At 43.0% G+C, this 17,283-nt stretch overlaps 1 protein-coding gene across 2 annotated transcripts in view; it reads right to left on the bottom strand.

Moving 5' to 3' along the window:
- TNFSF13B (TNF superfamily member 13b) overlaps positions 1-15,779 on the bottom strand; it is a 31,839-nt gene extending 16,060 nt beyond the window's left edge. Inside the window, exons 1-2 of one of the 2 annotated variants that reach the window (XM_027557957.1) lie at positions 15,259-15,779; positions 15,072-15,162 (exon numbers count right to left, since the gene is read on the bottom strand). In XM_027557957.1, coding sequence (XP_027413758.1) covers positions 15,072-15,162; positions 15,259-15,576 — 409 coding nt within the window. In that variant the 5' untranslated portion in view covers positions 15,577-15,779. The remainder of the gene's footprint in view (positions 1-15,071; positions 15,163-15,258) is intronic. The other variant, XM_027557958.1, reaches the window with a different exon arrangement.
- Between the last annotated feature and the right edge of the window lie 1,504 nt (positions 15,780-17,283).

Here is a 17,283-nt window from a genome sequence, read left to right as displayed (position 1 = left end):
CTCCCTTGCTAACACTAGTGAGGGGGCCGCTCTCCATCCCCCTTCTGATGTCTCTGTCAGAAGCTTTCTCTCTCCCTTTTTATACTTTAATAAAACTCTGCTACACAAAAGCTCTTGAGTGATCAAGCCTGGTCCCTGGTCCCAAAGCCAAATCTTCTTCGTAGATCACGAATCCAACATTGTTCGCCATAAACTATCAAATCCACCTGCAATGCTGGTGACCCGAGTTCAATCCCTGGGTCGGGAAGATCCTGTGGAGGACGGCATGGCAACCCACTCCAGGATTCTTGCCTGGAAAATCCAATGGACAGAGAAGCCTGGTGGGCTGCAGTCCATGGAGTCGCACAGAGTCAGACAAGACTGAGCAGCTACCACTTTGACTTTTCATTCTTTTTTAGATTCTTTTCCCACATAGGCCCTTACAAACTACCGAATAGAGTTCCCTGTGCTTTACAGTGGTCCTTATCAGTTATCTATTTACATATGGGAGTGCTAGCGCTCAGCTGTGTCCAACTCTTGCGACCCCATGGACTGTAGCTCGCAAGGCTCCTCTGTCCCTGAAATTCTCCAGAAAAGAATACTGGAGTTGTAGCCATTCCCTTCTCCCAGAGGATCTTTCTGACCCAGAGACTGAACCCAGATCTCCTGCAGTGCAGGAGATTGCTTACCCTCTGAGCCACCAGAAAGAGAAAAGTGAAAGTGAAGTCACTCAGTCATGTCCGACCCTTTGCGACCCCATGGACTGTAGCCCACCAGGCTCCTCCGTCCATGGAATTTTCCAGGCCAGAGTACTAGAGTGGGTTGCCATCTTCTTCTCCAGGGGATCCTGAGCCACCAGGAAGCCCCTTATTTATACACAATAGTGTGTATATGTCAACCCCAAACTCCTAGTTTATCCCACCACATCCCCCCTTGAAAACCATAAGTTTGTTTTCCATGTCTGTGACTCAATTTATGTGTTGTAAATAGGATCATTTGTGCCATTTTTTTTTAAGCTGGAAAACAATAACAGGAGTGTCTGTGCAGCAGGGCAACGTGACTCATTACTGCAGTTACCACCGCAGACCGTCGGCAAAGCAAATATGGAAATGCATCGCAGCAGGCAGAGTAGCTGTGAATGAGGACAGCTTGAAAGAAAGGAACAACAGAACATCCACGCGTCTCAAGACTGAAAGGCACAGTGTCTGGAGCTGCCATATTCCACCTACTTTTCTAACAAACACCTCTTGAGGAATCACTACACACAAGGTGGCCACGGTAAGGTCTGTGAGGGATGCAGGCGCCAACTGGAGCATGCGAAACTCTAATTTTTCCTCCACACAGAAAAAGAAGAGGATGTTGACACAAGTCAAAGTCAAATTTCCAAATTGTCCATCTTTCCTTTGCCATGGACATGCATACTGTTAAGACTGAGTAAGATGATGCGCCTGAAACATTTAGCAGCGTACCTGGGACAAAATCATTGCAAAGTCAGTCTTGGCTATTAGTAGGAGTAGCACGAGCATTATTGTTCTTAATGGTATTGAACCAAATAAACTGGGAGCACGATGGAAGGATACTGTGAGAGAAAGAAGGCCAAGGGAACAGATAAAGAGACCTAGGAAATACTAGGAATACTATTTCAGAGCTTCACTGGTGGCTCGGTGGTAGAGAATCCACCTGCTGATGCAGGAGTCATGGGTTTGACCCCTGATCTGGGAAAATCGTACATGCCCCAGAGCAACTAAGCCAGGCACCACGGCTACTGAGCCTGTGCTCCAGAGCCCGGGAATTGCAGCTACTGAGCCCACGTGCCACAACCACTGAATCCCAAGCACCCTGGAGCGCACGCTCCATAACAAGAGACACCACTGCAACGAGAAGCCCACACAGCGCAGTGGAGAGCAGCCCCCACGCGCCGCAACTGGAGAAAAGCCCACTCAGCAATGAAGACGCAGCGCCGTGGAGAGCGGCCCCCACGCGCCGCAACTGGAGAAAAGCCCACTCAGCAATGAACACCCAGCAATGAAGACGCACCGCGGTGGAGAGCGGCCCCCACGCGCCGCAACTAGAGAAAAGCCCATTCAGCAATGAAGACCCAGCAATGAAGACGCACCGCAGTGGAGAGCGGCCCCCACGCGCCGCAACTGGAGAAAAGCCCACTCAGCAATGAAGACCCAGCAATGAAGACGCACCGCGGTGGAGAGTGGCCCCCACGCACCACAACTAGAGAAAAGCCCATTCAGCAATGAAGACCCAGCAATGAAGACGCACCGCGGTGGAGAGTGGCCCCCACGCGCCACAACTAGAGAAAAGCCCACTCAGCAATGAAGACCCAGCAATGAAGATGCAGCGCAGTGGAGAGCGGCCCCCACTCACCGCAACTAGAGAAAAGCCCATTCAGCAATGAAGACCCAGCACGGCCACAAATAAACAAACACCTTAACAAAAAGGAAACACTATCTCAACTAGCCCTCTCCTTGACCTTTTCCATGAAACGCCTGTAGTAGATTCACCTCCTCCTCAGACCGAAAGGGGTTTACCTAATGAATGATATCTGGAAACTACCAAACTAATATGAAATACCTGAACTTTAATCTCCAGAGCCCGACTAAAACTTGGCCACAGCCTACACATTGAAGAGCAAAGGTCTAGGGGACTTCCCTGGAGAAGGCAATGACACCCCACTCCAGTGCTCTTGCCTGGAAAATCCCGTGGACGGAGGAGCCTGGAAGGCTGCAGTCCATGGGGTCGCCAAGAGTCGGACACGACTGAGCGACTTCACTTTCGCTTTTCACTTTCATGCATTGGAGAAGGAAATGGCAACCCACTCCAGCGTTCTTGCCTGGAGAATCCCAGGGCTGGGGCAGCCTGGTGGGCTGCCGTCTCTGGGGTCGCACACAGTCGGACACGACTGAAGCGACTTAGCAGCAGCAGCAGCTGCAGCAGGGACTTCCCTGGTTGTCCAGTGGTTAAGACTCTGCCTTCCAGTGCGGAGGGTGCAGAGGTTCAATATCTGGTCGGGGCACTAAGATCCTATATGCCTTGTGACCAAAAACCCAAAACATAAAACAAAAGCAGTATTGTAGCAAATTCAGTAAAGACTTTTAAAATGGTCCATATATTTTAAAAATCTTTAAAAACCCAGTGCACGGTAGCAGAAATATAACTTTTAGAAGACAATACACAATGAAGAGAAATTTTTATTTCAGAAAACCTTCAGAAAAGAAAATGGGACATTTAAATGACAGTTTAATAGCAGGGTTTGAATTATACTCACTGAAGCCAGTGCTCTTCATTAATTTTCCTTATTCTGGAGAAAGTCATGGGGCTTTGCAAGGACACATGTTCTTGGAAATAAGAACAGGACCTTGCATCCTGTCCTGGTTAGATGCCACTCAGGTTTCATCAACCCCATCAGTTCTCTTAACCTCTTCACCTTTTAACTCTTCCCATTCCCTCCTCCAGGGGATCTTCCCAATCCAAGCATCAAACCTGGGTCTTCTTCTTTTTAGGCAGACTCATTACTGTCTGAGCCACCAGGGAAATCCCTTTTTAGGACATATGGTATCTATTAACAACTTATCTCCAGTTAAGTCTTTCAGGATTTTCTTTCCAATTCGACATACAGCTGATCTTTGACCTATAGATTATTACTCACAAAAAGTGGGTCAAAAAAAGGGCAGCATTGTTTTTCTAAAATGTCCCAATGGCATAGATATCCAACCACAAGAGTTTTGAGGATGCATAGTCTAAAATAAGAAACATTAATAACAATTGTAGTATTAATTGATGGCGTTTGGTTTTCAGATGTCTTTTATACATCTTCCCTCTGCTACAGTTGAGGGGAATTATATAAGAGTTTGAGAATAGTTTATCTTTTTAACTTCTTTTTAACTAAGCAAGGCAGCAACATACTTTAAAACCTTTTTCTAAAAAAAAAAAAACAAAAAAACAAAAAACCTTTTTCTGTCAGTGGGAGACACATATTTCTAAATATATATATATATGTACATGTGTATCTATATATATATTACATATCCTAATGATCTGAGAAACACAAATGATTAATCTTAAGTACAGTTTTACAGCATAAGAAAATTCACTCATAATATTAAACCATGTGAAAAATATTTCTAAAACAATACATTATATTGATGACAAAACTAGTTTACAGAAGAGAATTCCTAAAATAAGAACTTTCAGGACAGAAATCATTTAGTACTGCTCAGTATTTGATATAATAAAATCCAACCAACTTTATAATTGGAATAGTGGTTGGACTGATTGAGGTTGAAAGCCACCTTTTAAAGTGTGACATCATTTAATCAGGAAAAGAGCCTTGCCAGTTCATGGAATTGCTCACATCTGATGACTCAGTGGTAAAGAATCCACTTGTCAACGCAGGAGATGCAGGTTCAATCCCTGAGTCAGGAAGATCCCCTGCAATAAGGAGATGGCAACCCACTGCCGTATTCTTGGGAATACCAGGAAATCCCATGGACAGAGGAGCCTGGGGGGCTACAGTCTATGAGGTCACAAAGAGTCAGAGACGACTTAACAATTAAAGAACAAACAAATAGCTGTTGTACTGCATTCTGTGTTGGAATCAAACCCTTTCAAACCGGAATCCAGTTTCTTATACATTATTCCAACAAAGCTAAATCTAATAGAAACTACCATAAATCATGCAATTACTGCATATTGTGTGTGGTTCCCATGAGAAGCGCCCCACATTGAACTTTTCCCATTGCACATATTCTGTCCATGTGACTGTCCGTATTCTGTCCATCTGTCCTACTCCCATAGTTCTCCTCACTCATCTCATTCAAAAAACTTCTTCCAAGCTCTTCAGTCTGAATGAAATGTCCACCCTTCATTTTCTTTTATCTGTCTTCTTTCCTCTGTCTTCTTACACATTACACTGTACATGTTTTAAAAATGAGGACTCTGAAAGTGATGCCTAACATTCAGTACACGGAAGTCAGGACAAATGTAGAAATTTGATTTTTTTTTTTTTTTTTGACCTGCTTGCGTACTAAGTCACTTTAGTTGTGTCCAGCTTTTTGTGGCCCTTTGGACTGTAGCCCGCCAGGAGTCTGGGATTCTCCAGACAAGAATACTGGAGTGCATTGCCGTTTCCTTCTCCGTGGAATCTCCCCAACCCACATCTATCTCTTAGTCTCCTGCATTGATAGGAGGGAGGGCTCTTAAACACTAGTGCCATCTAGGAAACCCTTTGCTTGAGTTAGTTTTGAATAAATAATCAGTGGCTGTAAAAATTTAATTAGGAAAAACCCCTTAAAAATGCACGTTGACCTAATCCTGGACATATTTTTATGAAGAAATCGAAGAAGTCATGGTTTTGGGATAAACATTTCTATCGGAGTGGGAATACAAAATTTGAAGAGTGGGAACAGGATTATAAAGTTTTATTATCAGACATAAGCAGTTTGCCTTACCAGCAAATTTTGTTAAGTTACTTATTTGTAGCTTAAGAAACAATACGAGTTGAAAGAGTTTTAAAAGAATTTCTGGAGAGCTAAATTGAGAAGTTTGTTTTTGACCTGGTATAAAACAGAAAAAAAAATTAGGAATTTTTAATCTTGAGAGGGGCTTGCTTAACGCATTCTGTGCTTAAGAAAGATCATACATGTGTCTCTGTGTAGAATCAGTTGCTATAAAGGGAGAACAAAAGTCAAGATTCAGCTGTTGACTGGTAATAAACATAAAAACGAGGGCGATTTGGTCTAAAAAGCAATTATGTAAGTGGAGCAACCAAAACAAACTGTGAAGAAAATTTTAAAAGTTTCTGACTAATGGGTATATGTGTTTGAAGGAGAATTAAAAAATAATAATAGAAGCAGCCTCTCAATTCTAGTGAATTCAGGAAGACAGCAACACTATAATGGCCCTGAGGAGGGAAGAAAGTGGTGCTGATTTTTAGGAGGGCCTGGAATGAAGCTAATAAAATACAGTAGAAATAAACATAACTGACAGAAGTAAAGAAATATATCTGAACGTGGCCTACATGTATATGTGCAGAGAAAGAGTCTTGGATCACCTGCACATTGTCATGCACCACTCTTAGGCTATTCCTAAGGCAACACAGGGCATGTCAGATGGTCGCCCTCTGCGTAGCCTCTTAAGCACTAAGAATAAAATTGCTGTTGTTTAGTTGCCAAGTTGTGTCTGACTCTTTTGTGACCCCATGGTCTGTAGCCCTCCAGACTCTACTGTCCATGGGATTTCCTAGGCAAGAACACTGGAGTGAGTTGCCATTGCCTTCTCCAGGGGATCTTCCCAACTCAGGGATCGAAATCCCATCGTCTGCACTGAGAGGTGGATTCTTCACCACTGAGCCACCAGGGAAGCCCCAAGAATAAAATAGCAAAAACAAAAAACGCTATCTTCATGTTTAATTTTGCAAATGGTCAAGTATTTCAACTTAAAGTTACCAGTTCTTTAATTGAGTCATCTTCACAGGCTATGCTTTTGCTTTTGTCATGACTTCTTTGTATTATTTTAGGATATTTCTCTTTAATAAAGAGGAATACTCAGGAGGCACTGGGCAACCTAACTTAACAGTGAAGAACATTAGCTTCATGACACAACATGCCAACAGGTCTGAAGTCAAGGAAGGTAAAACCGAAAGTAGAAACTCAGCTGACCATCTGGAGAAAGGCAGCAATAAATCGCCTAGTTGGCTGTTGAATGTTCCACTCTCCAGGGGACATTTGCACCTGGACGCCTCAGTGATCCCCAAGTTTCACACCCCCCGAACCTGTTTCTTTACCCTCGCCACTCACATTCACCTCTCACTCCTCGGTTGTCCTCTTAGTGAATTCTGAGTTGCTCAAGCAACACTAGCTTAAAGTTTCCAACTCAATAGTGGGTTCCCGGTAGGAGTGACTGACTACGTTTGGGCTGCTTCCCTGGTGGCTCAGGGGTTAAAGTGTGAGCCTCCAATGTGGGAGACCCGGGTTCGATCCCTGGGACAGGAAGATCCCCTGGAGAAGGAAATGGCAACCCACTCCAGTATTCTTGCCTGGAGAATCCCATGGACGGAGAAGCCTGGTAGGCTACAGTCCACGGGGTCGCAAAGAGTCAGACACGACTAACCGACATCACTTTCACTTTCTTTCACTTTCAAAGTGCAGACAGCGATGCCAACCTCCTAGGTTTATTAAGAGGGCAAATGATAATCATGCATCCACAGGGCCAAACCCAGAGCTTTCACATGGAACTCATCTCTACCCTTTTCTGTATGTTCCAGAATGCCTAGCTCAGAGCTTTACACAGTACGCGTTTCCTCTATTTTGAGAAAAGTCTGTTTCTCTAACTCCTCAGAAATGCGGATACTTTTTAAAAAGGAAATCCCACCACAACAAAAGAGCAGCTGACCAACACAGATCGTGTAAGTAGGACTTGACCCATAAAAAGTGCAATTAACCGTTAAAATGAATATCATCCATTTTTACAGAACTATTAATGAGAATGCATCCTTCAACATTATGACTTTATTTCTAAAATACCTATGTGTGCATGTGTGCTGAGTGACCCCAAAGACTGTAGCCCACCAGGCTCCTCTGTCCATGGGACTTCCCAGGCAAGAATACCAGAGTGGGTTGCTATTTCTTCCTCCAGAGAATCTTCCCAACCCAGGAATTGAACCTGCGTCTCCTGCGTCCCCTGCATTGGATTCTTTACCCCTGCCCCACACGGGAATCCCACGCATGTCTGAAGTTTTTTAATGATGAAAGTATAAAGAACAATTGACCTTTCTGGAATTAGATAGAAATACTTACCCTGGCCTCTCTTATATGAAATAGAGACACATCCCCTTGCCCTTCCTCACCCTTAACTCTGCTGGTTCTCTTAACCTCGCCCTAAAATGTTCACTTTTGCAATGTATTTGCCCTTTTCAAGTATTATAGTTTACTCATCAATTATGCTTATTGACCATTTTCTGTGGCTTCCCACCTCACTGCAATGTGATATCCCATGGGCAGAAAACCTTCATCTGTTTGTTCTCTGATCAATACCCAACAACCAGCACAGTGTTAGGAACCTCTGAGGTTAGGGAAGGTTGGAAGAGACACAATATCACTTCTGGCTACCCTGGTTGATCTGCTTCCTGGCTCTTCAGTTTCCCAAAACTTTAAACTTGATAAGAACAGGGTTCAGAGATGTGGTTATCAGGTCACTATTTGCATTTTAAATACTTTTGTGGAAATTGAACAGAAGCCAGCTCTTGCAACACTGAAAAGAAGTCTCTCCTTATTGAAGCAGGGGACAAGAAAAATAACACACAGGGAAGGCTCTGGTCAAAGATCACCATGACAGCAACCATCTGTTTCTGTTCTAGGAAAGAACACGCCCTTGCTGGGTAAGAGGCTGCAGCCCCATTTGGGGACAGAATGGATGGTTGAGTTACACACTGCATACTTGCAACATGCATTTTACAGCCTTGGAAGTTACAGCTGAGACCAAAATGTCGATAAAGCAAAGACTGGATGCTACAGACCCCTCAGACATCCCGTCTTTTCTTGCAAAGGAAATGGACTATGGATTTCAAGACTCAAAAAAAAAAAAAAAAGTGTTGATATATTTCTGTTTCCCCAGGTGGCACTAACGGTAAAGAAACCGCCAGCCAGTGCAGGAGGCCAAGAGATGCGGGTTCGGTCAGGAGGACCCCCTGGAGGAGGAAATGGCAACCCACACCAGCATTCTTGCCTGAAGAATCCCATGGACAGAGAAGCCTGGTGGGCTACAGTCCAGGGGGGTCACAAAGAGTCGGACACGACTAAAGTGACTTAGCATGTACACTTATGTTTAACAATAGAAATGTTTACCCCAGGGAAATATTTAAGTTACCATATTAGGCATTAATTTATGTGTATTAAGGAGGTAGAGGTGGCTCAGTGGTAAAGATTTCATGTGCCAATGTTGGAGATGCAGACTTGATTCCTGGGTCAAGAAGATCCCCTAGAGGAGGAAATGGCAACCCACTCCAGTGTTCTTGCCTGGAAGACCCTATGGACAGAGGAGCCTGGTGTACTACATTTCATTGGGTTGCAAAGAGTCAGACATGACTGGGCATGCACGCACTCATATTTATTATATTCAAAACTCTGATTTTTAAAAAAAAATCAAATGCATTGTGGTGTCCTGGATGGCTCCTGGAACATAAAAAGACGTTAGGGGAAAAGCTGGTTAAATTCAAATAAAGTCAGGGCTTCTCTGGTGGCTCAGACAGTAAAGAATCTGCTTACAGTGTAGGAGACCCACGTGCAATATCTGAATTGGCAAGATCCCCTGGAGGAGGGCATGGCAACCCACTCCAGTTTTCTTGCCTGGAGAATCCCATGGACAGAGGAGCCTGGTGGGCTACAGTTCATGGGGTCGCAAAGAGTCGGACATGACTGAGCAACTAACACTTCCAGGAGTTTAGTTAAATCCATGTTGGTCTCTGTGTTGTGACAAAGGCACGAAGGTAACATAAGATGCTAACTTCGGAGGAAACTAGATGGGGTCATAAGGGAACTCACTGAACTGTTATTGTAACTTTTCTGTAATTCTAAAATAATTCCAAAAAGTTTATTTTAAAAATGCAGAAATATAAAGTAGAATGGTCTGAATCTTACAGGAAATATTTACAAGATAAAATATGAGCAATTCTTTTTCTGCTCTTGTTTTTACTTTCTTTAAAATGCTCATGCTTTCACCACTATTTTTGTTATTAAAATTGAGACAAGTATAATAAATATTAATAAAAATAATTTTTGTCTTTCCAAAATCTGAAACACATGGGTTTCCGATAACTTTTAAATTCCCCACTGAACAAGGGAGAAAGCAAAAGGTCACCTCATTTTATTAGTGAACTGTTAGAGTTGAGTAGAAATGCATTTGGAAGAATTCACTTTCTTGATGGACTCTCAAGCTGATTATCTTTAGGTTCTTATGAAGAGAATCACAGCTAAGTTCAGGTTCAACACATGGATCACTGTGACTCCATCACTAAAGAAATATTTATGCATAAGATCTTCGAAGCTGTGTCACTTTAGGGTTGTTTTTTTTTTTTTAATTGGGACTATCTCCAAACACACTTATGGGCTGAAAAGTGAATTTTTGGCTATCGTAAGCCATTTGGCAATTTTACTCCTGGATTTCCCCACATTTCTGTTTGTTAGATTACAATCAGAAATTCTTATGAAACCTAGGAAACTTGCTAAGACGTTCATCTGAAACACAACATAGTTAAGAAAAGCAAAACTGGAGCCCTAGCACCAAATTCTAGAATTAAGTGGCAGCAGTGCTTTTACTCCTGGGTGGGGTGGGGGTGTCTGCAAGGAGTGCCAACTGGGTGTGCAGGCTGATGGGGGTGCTGCTCTTCATGTGCTGACGTGCAGTTCGTGAATTTCACTGACTTGAAGATACATGCTCTTTTCTGAGTATGTAAAGAATACGTCAATTAAAATTAAAAAAAAAATTAACTACATAAATTAACAATGCATGAAATTGTAGTTAAAGAAGTTGCTGAATAGGGGAGCTTCTCCGGCTTTTCAATGAACCCAAATACTGCCTCTGCCTGGGGTAGCGAGCGAGTCTGAGGGAAGGGGTTTCCGGACCACACCCCTGGGACTTGAGTCTTCTAATCATGCTCATTTTTTGGTTAAGCAGTTCTTTAAAAGGTCAAGTTAAAAAAATTTCATAAGAGGGCCTTTGATCAAAACTTGACAAATGAAGAAATATGGGAAAATCCCTTCCCCGCCCCCCCGCAGAATGATGTCACTTGGTGCTGGGTGCTCAGTCACTCAGTTGTGTCCAATCCTTTTTCGACCCTTTGGACTGTAGCCTGCCAGCTTCCTCTGTCCATGGGATTTTTCAGGCAAGAATATTGGAGTGGGTTGCCATTTCCTTTTCCAGGGGATCGTCCCAGCCCAGGGATTGAACCTGCGTCTCCTGTGCCCCCTACGTTGCAGGTAGATTCTTTACGGCTGAGCCATGGGGGAAGCAAAATGATCCCAAATCATTCCTAAATCATTCTATCTTATTTGATATTGAGCCCCAAATTGATTCATACCTGTTCATGGAATACCTACAGGGTGCAAGGGTCATGATGACTATACAATAGGAGAAATGGGACCAGACCACAGAAGTCTGTACCGTTTAGTTGTACAGATAGTCTACACACAAATGAAAAGAACCTTCCTAGGTGATCTGTGATGAGTATCAGATACTGAAAGAACTAGCCCACAACATACTGGAATTTACTTACAAATTGAATATATACCCAATAAAATTGAGATGCCTGCTGAAATCTGGGTTGGATTTATAGGAAAATAAGAATGGGTAACATTCTGATATATTACTTAACCATATTTAGCTGTGAAACTTTTGAGCATGGTTATAAAATGATGACAAAACTGACGTTGAGAAAGCAGAATATTCTAGGAAAAATCTAGAAGAATATTATAATTCTGTTAATTATAAATCCCCTAAGTGTCCTAAGTGTCCTGGTGTGGCTTAAAAATAAGTGTGAGGTCAAATACTATACATCATTTACTTGAAAACTCTGTATTTTTTTAAACAGTTTAACAAGCAATTTGAAAATGCCAAGGCTCCAAAGTAACAGTAACATTTTTTAATTAATCATGAAAGAATAGTGAAACCTATATAAGGAAAACTGCCTTATTGTGGAATTTAAAATTCTATATTTAATATAGATATTAAAAATTCTTGAATAGATAAATTCAAAATGTGAAAATTCATTTTTCCTCAGTTACAGGCTTTATAAAACTCCAATAAAATGCATCTAAACATACATAGATGACTAATAAGTGAAATGAAAACTAACATTTTAACACTAGAAGGGATAACCTAAGGCTTCTGAGTTTTACTTAAAATAAGTCACAACTAGAATGGAAACAAAAACCAAAGAAAGTTCCATAGATTCAAACTGCATAGAATCGTCTCAATTCCAAAAGAAGGACCTCACCAAACGGAAAACAGAGAAAAATCATGGAGCTTCATACAAACTTCTTGGTATATACATAAACAAATTTTACAGTAGTGCTAAACAAAACGACATTTTTCCTGCGTGAAAGGATGAAACAACATTCAAGTCAATTTTATTGACGAGATTTGCTGATAATAACCATCATTGAGTTTCTTATCTCTAAATTTTTCCTCTGGGATCTATGAATGCTATACGTATATGTAGAGAGAGACAGAGAGATATATATGTGACTAAGTACTGCATATGTAACTAAGTATACAGTGTATATACTGTACACATATACATAATATATACAAAATATGCAGTATCTACTGTAATGTACACAGTGTACATACACAAATATAATACATATATATGCTACATTAAACTTTTATAAAAATCTGAGATAAACCATGATATTGATAATAGTGATTACATCTGTGCTATGGAAACTGGGTGGATTCTTATTCGTTGGTTAGAATTTTCTGCTATTCTCCAAATTTTCTAAAAACTGAAAGTTATTTGGAGAAAAATTTTTGTGAGTATATCATTTTTGGATGCCTTAGAAACACAAATATGGAAAAACATTCACATGGGATGAAATTTTAAAATATTAATGTATTAATAGAACATATTTTGGGGAAGTGGGACTTAGGGAGTTATTCATTTCTTACTCAGTTTTCTCCTTCTTAAATCTGCTGTAATGAGTCTATATCCTCTTGGAATGGGAGAGCTAGGGTTTATTTTTAATAATAAATTTACAGGTAGGAGTACTAGCAGACAAGGTTGAAGGAGAATGAGGCATTCTCACCCTACTAGATATTGAAGCTCATTTTATTACAAAATTCCTTAAAATATTTATTGCAGACAAATAGGATAATAAATCAATGAAAAAAAGCAGTCTCAAAATAGATTCAACTATATATGAGGAACTCAATATAATATAGTAAGTGTTTCAATGCAAATGAATTAAAAAGAATCATCTAATTAATTTGGTTTAGATATTTAGCAACACTTTGGAAGGAAAAAGTAAAAGAAAGGAGAAGTTAAGGCTAGTATAACATGATTCACCAAAATAAACTCCAGGACTAATGGATTTAATACCAACTACAACACTAAATTACTAGAAAAAAGTCAAAATGGCAGAAAAAATAGCAAACTACTTTAAGAGATTATGGATAAGTGTGTATTTTAACTTTGATATCTTAGAGAAAAATTTTAAAAAGGGTATCACATTAAAATATACAGATGCAAGATCTCTGTACAAGTTCTAAAAAGCAGCAAAATATTGTGAAAACATTTACATCAAAATTTTGATAAACAAGATGCCTAATACAGAGTTTATTCAAAATTATTTTAAAAATAGGACAGATGAGTAAGGGAAGTTATAAATAAAAATTAGTAGAGGATAAAATTAGAAGCTATCAAAATATGCAAAAAGAAGATAATTCTTATTTGTAAGCAAGCCACAAATTAAATTTGAGGCACTATTTTTCAACTACTGAGCTAGCCAAAATATATCTTTAAAGGTAAAACGTGTAAGGATGTGAAGAACTTGTACACTGCATTTCTGTTGCATTCATTTATAATTCATTTGGAAAACAATATTGCAACAGATAGCAAGGGTGATAAAGACATTCACCCTCTTTGGCTCAGACATTCTATCTACGGAATTTATATTGAGTATATGCATCAAACTCCTCAGAAACAAAGAGATTTGCACAAAAATTTTGACATGTTCCATTCTACCAAAAAAATTGGAAATGATCATGATAATTATAAGATAATAAATTAATATATGTGAGAATTACTTAGAAATAAGGAAAAAGCTTATTGTGCAGCAAGTCAACACAAAAATATACCACAGTATATGTGCCGTATTTTTTCAATTACGCAGAAAATATGGATGACAAAATGCAAAATATGAAAATAAGGATATTAGAGTATAGTAAAAATATGAGGGTTTTCCAGTTTTAAAATGTGTAAACCCAGATGTTTCTGACAACCGGCATGGGGATATGATAAGCAGATACAAAATGTTTTGCTGTATAAAACTAAAGAGGAATTTTTTCTATGAATAAGGCATTTAGTGAAAAAATAAGTTTACAGAAGGAGCATCGTGTGTGTGTGTGTGTGTGTGTGTGTCAGAGAGAGAGAGAGGCAGAACACCTAATCTGTCTCTCAAGCACTCTCCTGCAAAGTGCAAATACAGGTAAATAATTACACCTGATCAGTTTGCCTCATAGTCACCACTAAGGTTAAAGGAAACAGGAGACGCGACAACACCTCTCCCCCAGACAAGCCTGCCTGGCACATTCTAGGGGCTCAAAAAATGCTCCTGCAATATAAAAGGGAAACAGCACAAAGGGTTTATTAAATTACAATATTAGTAATGCAATGCAAATTCTCTTTTCCATCCTTGACATGAAGGAACTGGAGCTGAAAGTTTGGGGTGTCCCCCCCTCCCAAATCTGAGATGTCTGTGGAGCAGGTAGAAATCACTAAAGAACTATTCCAGGAGATTATAAACCTGCGGAGCTCCTGGAGGAGCATTATAATAAGCAAAAGCATTAAAATCTCTGTGCCCCAGTGTGTAAAATAGGCTTCTTCTTAAAAAGGGAAGAAATCAAATAGAGCACCAACGTGCACCTGCCTGGTCTCCACGTGGTTTCGCAGCAGCTACGCCCCTCGGAGATGCGGTCTGCCCCTCGTATGGACCAAACCTCATTCCAGACTAGCTCCTGGAGCTCCCCGCCCCTCCCCCGCGCCCGAGGACTGCCAGACGGTGCTCCTGACGTGGGCGCGAGCTCTCTCTTTGAGGGGAGAGGTGAGCCCCTCTCCCCTCTTCTGTGCTCCAAGCGCCGCCGCACAGACGGATGCCCCCGAAACGTGCTCCCAGGAGGACAGTACACGCGGTCAGCCCAGGACGCTGGCCAGGGCTTGGCTCCGCCCTGGGGGGCACACAGGCTTGGGATGCCTTTTCCAGCCTCCGGCTTCTGTTCAGCGCCCCTCTCCCAAGCAGGATGCTCTCCTCCTCACCTGGGCCCTGGAGCCCGGACCCCTGGGCGCTTCTGTTCCCCCGCAAACGTACCTGTTTCTTCTGCCTCCTGCAGGGCACGCTTACTCCTGCCGCTCTGGCTGGAATTGCTTTCTCCCGGAGCTGGGGGTGCAAAGATCCGCTGCTAAGAGAAAAGCCCCACCACGTTACTGCCGGGGCGTCGGGGTCTGGGGGTGGGGGGGGCTGCGGCGGGGGGCGGCGGCTACTGCGGCACACTCACTTTCAGGGCAGGGGTGACGCCGGGAGCCTCCCGCGGGGCCGCGGCTCCGGCCTGGGGGGCGCCCGGCCGCCCCCGCAGCTCCGCCCGCAGGCTGCCCAGCTCCGCTTGCAGGGACGCCACCCAGCAGAAAGCCAGCACCGTGAGGCAGCTGGACGAGGCGGCGAGCAGCAGGGTCACGGCCAGCAGCTTTCCATCTTTGGAGCACCGGCCGGAGGGGCTTTCCTCCTGGGGCAGGACGGAGCCTCCCTCCTTCAGTTTCATTTCTTCTCTGGTCTGAGGGCAAGAAAGGCGGGACTGCTCCCCGGTGGAGTCATCCATTTCCCTCCTTGAACTTTGCAGGTTGGGGCCCCTAGCCTGAGTGACCACAGAGAATGGATCATTTCCTGTTATCTGGGTTTGTTGATGTCCCACATTGACTACACGGCCCAGCCCGGCTGCGCTCGCCCTGAGGCGAGTTCTCCTGAATTTTCTCCTCTCTGCCGCGGCTGCATCTCTTGCCCCAACTGTAGGCTAGGTCTTCCTGGCATTCACCCTTCTATCCGATTGCTCAATCGGTCTTCCTCATTTCACTTTCAGTTTTTGTAAGAATTTTAATGGCATCTCAGAACACTCATGCACGGACCCAGGGGGGTGGGGGGGCCGAAGATCTACTGATGGGGAGGGAACTGGCAGTTCGGACCAGCACACTCTGGGGAGCTTTTAAGATAGGAAGGTGTTTAAGGAGCTGCCCCTCAGGCATTAGGAGAGGACTGGGTCCACTTGGGGCCACGTGGCTTTGTAGGGAAGGGGGAAAGAACAGGAATAAATTCCTGCTAAGTGTGATAAAGATAATTCATGTGAAGGTCAGATAAGCTAAGTGCCTCAGTGGTGAACTGGGCTCCGCTGGAGAGTGATTTACGAACAGTCTTTAAGTAGGAAATAAAATGAAGTGTCCTCAAAGGAGGCACAGAGGTCCGCTGGGAGGCACTCTGCTCCGTTATCGTCTTGGCGCCATTATAAAAAGAATGTTCTTACATTTTGGAGAACTGTTTAGATCAGCTACGCGGAGGGTGGGTGAGAGGTGAGGGGTGGTGGGGGTGGGTAGTCTTTATACGTGGGTGGGTGCAGTTTCCAAGAGAAATCTGAGGTCTTCCTCCAGGGACTCGGGGGTCCTGGGAGGCTGGGAATCAGTCATTCATGGGGGGTCCAGGCTCCAGGAGCCCTCCCACCTCTGCGGTCCGCACTTCCGGAGCTGCAAGTCCCCAGCACACTGGTTGGGGAAGAAGCGACCTTCTCTGGCTCTGGGTGCTCGGGAACCCGCATTAACTGCTCTCTTCCTAGAGCAGCTTATCTGCTCCTCCCCTGTTAGGCCCACTCGAGCCAGTCAATCATGTGACCCAACCTGGGTGGATGCAGCTCCACCCAGAGGGGCTTGGACTTCAAGTCTCCACTGTTGGATGTGGTGTGGCCTGTGAGTCAGTGTCCTCTCTGGGTGGGTGATAACTGTCCCTGAGAATCCTAACAAGACTCCCAGGAATGTGGAACAAGCTACCTTTAAGATGCTTCCATTTCCATTCATTCCATTCATTCATTATGTGGAATCCATTCATTTTATGAACAGAATGTTTCACATATTCAATTGTAATATGTTCATTATTGCTGCAATGGATGTCTTTGTGCCTTTCCCTGGGCATAGCTGCAAGGGCTTCGCAGGCACCCACCTGCTAGAGAAAAAGCCTGTGCTCACCTTAACCAGGTGTCTCCCGAGTTACCTGCCAGGACTGCCTGCTTCCTCCGTGTCTCACTAAAGTGTCATGTCATCAGCCTTATTCATTTTTATCTATTGGGATTGGTCCCCCCGCCCCCTTTGCACCTGCAAGCTCCAAGACTTTAAAAAATGACTTTTAAAAATATTTCTCTGTTTAAAAAAATGAAAAAGTGTTTCAGTGATTCCCTTGGTCCCATTTCGCTGGTGGGAGTCATCATCTGCCAGTGGGTGTGCAGAATCTTTTGTGGAACACAAGCTTCCTGACAGTTCTTGTTTCC

The sequence above is a fragment of the Bos indicus x Bos taurus genome, chromosome 12 (genome assembly GCF_003369695.1).
Source record: "Bos indicus x Bos taurus breed Angus x Brahman F1 hybrid chromosome 12, Bos_hybrid_MaternalHap_v2.0, whole genome shotgun sequence".
Classification (NCBI taxonomy): Eukaryota; Metazoa; Chordata; class Mammalia; order Artiodactyla; family Bovidae; genus Bos; species Bos indicus x Bos taurus.
This window is presented reverse-complemented; position numbering and strand designations above follow the sequence as displayed.